The 9,161-nt window shown below is 37.0% G+C and overlaps 1 protein-coding gene across 1 annotated transcript; it reads left to right on the plus strand.

Annotated features, from left to right (window-relative positions):
- The first annotated feature begins 289 nt into the window (after positions 1-289).
- Positions 290-8,615, plus strand: LOC102790533 (NACHT, LRR and PYD domains-containing protein 3-like). The gene is made up of 8 exons (XM_087833531.1): positions 290-293; positions 763-1,482; positions 3,357-4,121; positions 4,551-5,580; positions 6,659-6,835; positions 7,393-7,569; positions 7,833-7,879; positions 8,092-8,615. Exons 1-8 carry the CDS (start codon positions 290-292, stop codon positions 8,613-8,615), a joined length of 3,444 nt encoding a protein of 1,147 aa, XP_087689657.1.
- Positions 8,616-9,161: the final 546 nt, after the last annotated feature.

The raw sequence follows: 9,161 nt of genomic DNA on the forward strand, positions 1-9,161 counted from the left end.
TCAAATTTCCCACCCCAGTCATGAAATCACAGTTATTATTAGTTATTTATTTCTTAATAAAATCTGTTTTCAGTTCAGTTCCATGAGCTCCTAGTACATGTAGAGGTATGTGATATTCATACCTTCATTCAATCAGAACAGGGGATACTAGACAGAAACCTACAAAAAGCTTCAGAGGTACCTAGAAGGTTTGATATTTATAAATGTTTGACATTCAAGTTTACCATAAAGCTGAACAGGAATGCAAGTTCCTTCTGAATCTAAATGTTGAGAAAAAGCAGGAAAAGGTATGGGTGAGCCTATAACTGTAAAAGAATAAAAGGAAATTGAGACAGTACGATCAATTGCCAAAGTGAAGTGAAGTGACATTTTTACTATAATGGAGATAATGATATCACAGTTTATTTATCTTGCTGTGCTGACAAACAAAATAATAATTATACATGTCTTCTTTGCTTTGAAGCTCAACTACATCAACTGACAACAGCAATGCTTCTGTGAACAATGATCTCAGCGGTGAGGATGACTCTTACAACATCATTAACACAGAAATCCTTCTTAAGTCAGAGCTATTAACAGAAGAATATTTTAGAACGCAGAATATTTGTATTTAATTCAATATACTACTGCTATTTTCTCTCCTCCAAGAAGGCATCACACTAAGAAAGAATGACATGTCATTGTATTTATTTACAACAATCATATTTGTACATTTTAGTTCAATAATTCATGGTACATTTTTATTTTGTTCCATTTTTTCAGAGACCTCAACACGATGGAAGGAGCTGGTGAAACATCTGCGCGGAAGACTTCTTACAGAAAACAAACTGATTGAAGACACCAATCATCCTAACAAGAACAACACCGAACACATCATGAGAGAGAACAGCACTCCAGGGAATAATAAACAGACTGTGGTGAAAGTGGATGCAACATCTGACATCTTTAAAGATAAGAATGGGAAGAAAATCAGAACTGTGCTGACTCTTGGAGAGGCTGGTATCGGAAAATCCTTCCATGTACAGACATTCATAAAACAGTGGGCGGAAAAGAAAAACCCTTCATTTTTCACTTGGGTTGCAGACAGAACAAAAGCTTTTTTTGGTAAAGGTGAAGAAAATGAACTAGGAATATTTCCACTCGAAGTCTCTGAACTTAATCAGATGAAAGATAAAGAAATTAGCTTGGTGGGTTTTCTCAACCATTTCTTTAAGGAAACCAAAGACTTTGTAATCACTGAATTTTCACACTTCCCATTTTTATTTGTCTTGGACGGAGTTGACCAATCTCAGCTCCTGCTCGACTTTGACAACAACACCACCTTGTCTGATATCAGTGAGCCAGCCTCAGTGGACGTGCTGTTGATAAACCTCATCAAAGGGAAACTGCTTCCTTCAGCTGTAGTGTGGATAACGTCCCGACCTTCAGCTGGTAATTGGCTGAATGTTGAAAAGTTTGTTGACAGGGTGACAGAGATACGAGGTAAGATTATTGTTACGGAGACAATACTTTAAAAATTAAATGTAACCAAGGGTCTTTATAGTATATTTATCATCCAAAAGTCTTGACCCCCCCCCCCCCCCCCGTTATTTACAACAGTTATATAACTGCTGTTATTACTGTTAATTAAAATGTTGCAATCACTGAATATTATATTGTTTTACTGTATTTTCACTATAGAGAAAGATGTCAAAGAAAAACTGAGAACAAATCTGAAGATAACTATTTGCAACAAGTATAAACAACAAAGTGAGGAAGAGATCGACACAGAACTCTGTGTACTAAAGGATGAAAAAGATCTAGTGGAAGTCAACTACGAAGAAATGTTTAACGTGCGAACAGTGCTAACAACAGGAATGGCTGGTGTTGGGAAAACATTTCAGACAAGGTTGTTCATGTTCAACTGGGCAAAAGAGAAGACCAACCGAAACATAGACTTTATAGTTTTCTTCCAGTTCAGTGAGCTGAATGAAAGAAGTGTTCGCAGTATGAAAGAACTGCTGAACGACTACTTCAGTGATATTAAACAACAAGGAGATCTCTCCTATGACAAGTTTAAAATACTTTTTATTCTGGATGGCCTGGAAGAATGCACACTTCCTCTGGATTTTTTAAACAACAAGGACCTGACTGACATGAAGGCACAGGCCACGATGGATGAGCTGCTAACAAACCTAATCAAAGGGACTTTGCTTTCTTCTGCAAATCTCTGGATCATCTCTCAACCCTCAGGAGTCGATAAGATTCCATCTGATTATATCCAGAAAGTTACAAAATGTCAAGGTACTGAACAAAATGAAGCTTCAAAAACAGCATACTGGTTTGTTTACTCAAACACACTTAAAAAATGATACTTTTAATAACGATTAACATTATTCATGGTACATATCTTTTATTTTGTTCTGTCTTTTCAGAGACCTCAAAGAGATGGACAAAGCTGGTGACACATCTGCGCACAAGACTTAGAAAAATGCCTCTGATTGAAGACACCGATCATCCTAACCAGAAAACCACAGAACACATCATGAGAGAAGACAGCACTGCAGAGGTCACTGATGAACAGAAAAAGAAACAGACTAAGGAGAAATTGAAGACAACATCTGAAATCTTTAAAGACAAGAATGGGAAAAAAATCAGAACTGTGCTGACTCTTGGAGAGGCTGATATTGGAAAATCTTTCCACGTACAGAAATTCATAAAACAGTGGGCGGAAAAGAAAAACCCTTCATTTTTCACTTGGGTTGCAGAGAGAACAAAAGCTTTTTTTGGTAAAGGTGAAGAAAATGAACTAGGAATATTTCCACTCGAAGTCTCTGAACTTAATCAGATGAAAGATAAAATTAGCTTGGTGGGTCTTCTCAACCGTGGCATCAAAGAAACCAAAGACTTTGTAATCACTGAGTTTTCAAACTTCCCAGTTTGTTTTGTCTTGGATGGACTTGGCAAATTTCAGCTTCCACTTGACTTTGACAACAACACCACCTTGTCTGATATCAGTGAGCCAGCCTCAGTGGATGTGCTGTTGACCAACCTCATCAAAGGGAACCTGCTTCCTTTGGCTCTAGTGTGGATAACGTCCCGACCTTCAGCTGGTAATCAGCTGAATGTTGTTGAAAAATGTGTTGACAGGGTAACAGAAATACGAGGTAAGATTATCATGCAATTAGATATCATTGAGCATCTTTGTAGTACATATACTAGTGTACTAGACAAAAAAAGAGTCAAAATACTAAAAAAAAATTTCAGAAAAGACAAATGTAGTAAATATTTATATAATAAATAATTGTTTATTGCTGAAAAGATAAATGTGCACAGTGTATACTTGTGTAATTTCTGTTTCTAATGTTTTCTTACAGAGAAGCCTGATATCACAAGCCAACGCAAACTCAAGTCTCAACTGAAGGAGCAGTTTACTCGTGTGTCTGAGGGCATCGACAGGCAAAAAACCTCTGCTGTCCTGAATGAGATCTACACAGAGCTCTACATCATAGAGGGACAGAGTGGAGAAGTCAATGAGCAGCAAGAGACCAGACTGGTTGAAAAGGCAAAGTTCAAACCAGTTAAACAAGAAACAGCAATTAAATATAATGAGATCTTCACCCCTGTTGAAAATAAATATATTAAAACTGTGATGACAATTGGAGTGGCAGGCATAGGAAAAACTATCGCATCAATGAAGTACATGCTGGACTGGGCTGAGGGTAACGCAGTTCAAAACATTTATTTCATGTTTCCATTTCCTTTCCGAGAGCTTAATTTGAGAAGAGAGGAACAACTCAGTTTTGAGGATCTTATTCATCAGTTCTTTCCAGCTATGAAGACCTCAGAAATATCTGACTATGACAAGTACGAAATTCTGGTTGTTCTGGATGGCTTTGATGAATGCCGCCTTGATCTTGACTTCAGTGAAAGTAATAAATGCACCGATGTGAGAGAGCAAACATCAGTCAATATTCTGCTGACCAACCTCATCCAAGGAAATCTGCTTCCTAAAGCTCAGATCTGGATCACCTCCCGTCCTGCAGCGTCCAACCGTATTCCTGCTGATAAAGTTGACCGGGTCACAGAGGTGCGAGGATTCAATGATGAGCAAAAAGAAGAATACTTCAGGAAGAGGTTTAAGGACAAGGATAAGGACAAAGATAAGGACAAGGATAAGGACAAGGATAAGGACAAGGATAAGGACAAGGATAATGACAAGGATGAGGACAAGGATGAGGAAAAAGATGAGGACAAAGATAAGGACAAAGATAAGGACAAGGATAAGGACAAAGATAAGGACAAGGATAAGGACAAGGACAAGGATAAGGACAAGGGTAAGTACAAGGACAAGGATAAGGACAAGGATGAGGACAAGGATGAGGAAAAAGATGAGGACAATGACAAGGATGAGGACAAGGATAAGGACAAGGGTAAGGACAAGGATAAGGTCAAGGAAAAGGATAAGGAAAAGGATGAGGACAAGGATGAGGAAAAAGATGAGGACAATGACAAGGATGAGGACAAGGAAAAGGACAAGGATAAGGTCAAGGAAAAGGATAAGGAAAAGGACAAGGATCTGGCTGAAAAAATCCTCACCCATGTGAAGAAATCAAGGAGCATTTATATTATGTGTCACATACCAGTTTTCTGTTGGATCACTGCAAAGGTCCTGGAGGAATATGTGACCACAAACCAAGATGATGAAATGCCCAAGACTCTAACTGACATGTACATATACTTTCTTTTGATTGAGTGCAGACAGGCTAACAGAAAGTATAATGAAGATAGGACAAGTGAAAGCTGTGAGACAGATACATGCTGGAATGAAAGAAACAAGGAAACCATTATATCTTTAGGAAAACTAGCTTTTGAGGAGCTTGTTAAAGGAAACTTTCTCTTCACTGAAGAAAACCTGACAGAGTGTGGTACTGACATCACAAAAGCTGCTGTTTTTTCTGGGATATTGACTCAGATCGAGAGAGAAGGTCCTTCACTGTACCCACAGAAACTGTTTTGCTTTGTCCATTTGAGCATTCAGGAGTTCCTGGCAGCTTTCTATGTGTTTTACATCTTCAATAACAAAAGTGAAAATCTGCTTACCCCACCTCCTTCAGTGGTTTCAGATTTGCCTGCATCCAACTTCTACAAGAAAGCAGTGGACAAGGCTTTAAATAGTAAACATGGAGACTGGGATCTGTTTCTCCGCTTCCTGCTTGGCCTCTCACTGGAGACCAATCAGAATCATCTGAAAGAGCTGCTGAAAGACAACAAAAAAAATAACAAGGAGACCAACAAGGAGACAGCTGAGTACATCAAAAAGAAGATCAACGAAGACATCAGTGATGCAGATAAAAACCTCAATCTTTTTTACTGTTTGAATGAGCTTAATGATCACTCTCTTGTTAAAGACATCAAAGAGCAACTGCGATCAGGAAAACAGAATTTTGAAGATTACTCTGCTGGTCAGTGGTCTGCTCTGACGTTTGTGCTGTTGACGTCAGACGAGAAACTTGATGTGTTTGATCTAAAAAAGTATCGGAAATCAGAGAAAGTTCTTCTGGGAATGTTGCCAGTGGTCAAAGTCTCACAAACTGCCTTGTAAGTACTTTTGAATAATTACTTTTGTAATTCAGAGTACACAAAGTTGAACTATCTAAACAGCTTTCACAGAGAAGTAGAACTCCAGTGAGTTTAGTGGGAGATTCAGTCAATTCAGTGTCATTTATCAAGTTTGAATTTAAAACTTTCTGCTTTCATTCAGAGGGTTTAAGAACAATTTGACATTCACTATTCAGTAGTTACAGATAACTTTGTGGAAAGTCACCTATTTTCAGTAATTGGATAATTGACTGATAAGCAGTTTCATGGTCAGGTGAGTCATGTTCCCTTGTTACTTCATAGCAGTGGAAATGTGTCACTGGCATTTATGGATGATGTGGGCAGGGATAGCTCATTATTATTATTATTATTATTATTATTATTATTATTATTATTATTATTATTATTATTATTATTATTATTATTATTATTATTATTATGTAATTGCCGATGTAAGTCACAGGATGAATTCGGAAGTTTGCAGCCAAACACCAGAAAACTGATCAGACGGTGTTCCAGAGTCCTGACATGCTATATTTTTTTAAGGCAAAGAAATGGGATATTCTTCAGTGTCAACTTATCTAAACCTGGTTTTTCATTAAATATCAAACTGAATACAGAAAGGCTCACAGACAAACAGCAACTGAAGGTGGCTGCAGTAAAGGCCTGACAGAGCATCAAGGAAATGTAGCATCTGGTGACATCCATGGGCTCTAGACTTAAAGCTATGACTAACAAATGATTTCCATCCAAATATTACAAATAATTCTTTATTTAAAGGATTATTTATTTGGATTTAAAATAAGATATTAATTCAAAGCTTCTGAAAATGGCAAACTATATTTAAAAGTGTCTGTAATTTCTAAAGTAAATGCAAAATTTTTGTTGATCTCCTTGAATCTTCTTAATTGTTCTATTTAAATTCCAATGTGGTGGTGCACAGAGTCAGAGCTATAAAAATTATGTCCCTGTCCAACAAATGATTTATATAACTGTATACACTGGTCTTTTAGTTACTTGAACATACTAGTGCAAAGTAACAGTACATAGCACTTTGCTGTATGTCTCATTTTCACAGGCTGACTTGGTGTGAGCTCTCTGAAAAAGCCTGCAGTGGTCTGACATCCTCAGTCCTAAGCTCTGCATTCTCAAACCTTTTGGAGTTGAACTTTAGCCATAATGATTTGCTTGATGTGGGTGTGGAGCATCTTGCAGAAGGCCTGAAGAGTTCACACTGCAAACTGGAGATTCTGAAGTAAGTGTGCATAAATCACACTGCCAGGGAGGTTTTTGTTGTCTTTTCCTGTTAGAAAATTAAAAGGTTTCCACATGGTACAAAGTATAACAGACTGTTTGTAGGACGCTAGACTGTTTTTAGCCACATATGAATTTTATTAGAGACAAATATTTTTTTACACTTTAGTCAAAGTTTGCAGAAAAGCTGTGCCTTAGATGATTGCTTTCCATTACCATTATATCCTAAGCCCAGACTAAAGGGGGATGAAGGGGGATTTCTGAATATAGAATCCAATTAAATGGTCTACCTGGCCTCATACTTTATGTAAATAGGACATTAAATTTCTGTGAAAATTTTGTCAAGTTTACCCAAGCAGGGAAAACATCCACAGCATTCAAATGTCTTATATAAATATATTCACTGCAGCAACCTGATTTTAAAGAGAAGGTGATATGATCATCTTATTAAAGACATTAATGTGTCATGTGTTTATTGAATCGTTTTTTGAGTGTTTCAAACCTTTATCAAAAAGTCAGAAAGACCATCAAAATAATTTCTCTCTGTGTGTTCTGCAGATTGTCTGGTTGTCAGGTAACAGTGAAAGGCTGCTCTTCCTTGGCCTCATCTCTCAAATTGAATGCAGCTTCCCTCCTGAAACATCTGGATCTGAGTTATAATCACCCAGGAGACCTTGGAACCAGAGAACTCACTGATATAAAGGAAGATTCAAATATGAAGCTGAAGACACTGCTGTAAGTTATAAATATAATTGTCTATATAGTATATATAAATAAAAGGCTTTTATTTCTAATAATATGGAAGGATCTTTTTCTGAGCTTACGTCAACTTTAAAGCAAAATTATAATAGAACCTGAAGTAAAAAGTAATTTCATTTATAACATAAATTAAATTTGAAGTCATATTTTTTCCACTCTGTTTGAAAATTATTGCTGCACTACTTCCTCACCTTACCTTACTATACCTAATACTATATATAAAATAAAATCTTGTACAGTTTGGACCATGGTGGAGAGCATCGGTTAAAGCCAGGGATGAAGAAGTGTAAGTTGGTCTCTGATCTTCAGTGTTTTGTTATGTAGTCACCAAGTTAAAGCTCCAGTTGCTCATTTTTGAAATCAAAATCACTAATTATAATTTGCTATACCTGCTAATGTTGTTTTGATTTGTTGCTTTGCTTGTATTTGTTTATGTATTTATATTTTGTGGTCTCTCCAGTACACAAAGATATCAAATTCTTGCGTTGTCTTTCTCAGATGGTGTAGAGCTGAAGTTTGACGAAACTACGGCGAGCAAAAGGCTTATCCTAGAAGGAGACAGAAAAGTAAAAACTGTAAAGAAGGTAGAGGAGAAACCTGCACGACCTGAAAATGAGGACAGGTTCAAGAGGTCTCAGGTGTTTTGTGTCGAGGGACTGAAAGATCTCTGCTACTGGGAAGTAGAATTGAGTGGGACGGTCTGCATTGCTGCAGCATACAAAAGAGTGGGTAGAAATTGGGATAGTAGTGGTGGCCTAGGATGCAATGAGATGTCCTGGGCTCTGTACTGCTCCAGTACTAAATGCACTGCCTTGCATGGGGAGACATCAACAGAGCTGAAATTACCTTCTAGTCAAAAAATAGCAGTGCTCTTGGATTGGGAAGGTGGAATTCTGAGTTATTACAGTGTTTCATCAGAAAAGCTGAGCCTCATACACACCTTCCATGCAAAATTCACAGAGCCGCTCTTCCCAGCATTCTGGTTTAAAACAGGCTCTGTGACCGTATGTGAGATAAACTAAATCACTGTGGTTAAAACAGGTTTGATAAACTGATCACCACAGATGTTCTTCGTATTTCATTCAATTAACATTTCAGTTCCTTAACATGAACATTTCTCTTTTAGATGTGACTTGTTTATAAATGACAATAAAGAAAAAAGAACAATGTAAAAAGAAAACTAAGCTTTTGTAATATCATAAAGTTACATTTGCACAACATCCAGAGGTCCTTAAAACACACTAACCCGTGGCAGTTGTAGATCTGCTATGATACAGGCAGCTCTGTATGTCAAGATAAGGGACAGTCGCTGATTTCACTCATTTCTTTCTAAAACTTGTTTGTGTTTCCTTGTTTAATCACAAGTGTAAGATATTCTGATATCCTGATAACGATGGTGAATATTACGAGTTTCGAGTATGTTTTTTTTTACTTCAGTTCTGCCTTTTTCTTCTTTTTATTACTTTAATTTTATATTTTATAAATGACAATAAAGCAGAACATGTACAAGAAAGAATACATAACTGTATCCCTGTCAAATAATACTTACATTTCTTCTTGAACATTGA

The sequence above is a fragment of the Neolamprologus brichardi genome, chromosome 20 (genome assembly GCF_056152115.1).
Source record: "Neolamprologus brichardi isolate AB-2024 chromosome 20, ASM5615211v1, whole genome shotgun sequence".
Classification (NCBI taxonomy): domain Eukaryota; kingdom Metazoa; phylum Chordata; class Actinopteri; order Cichliformes; family Cichlidae; genus Neolamprologus; species Neolamprologus brichardi.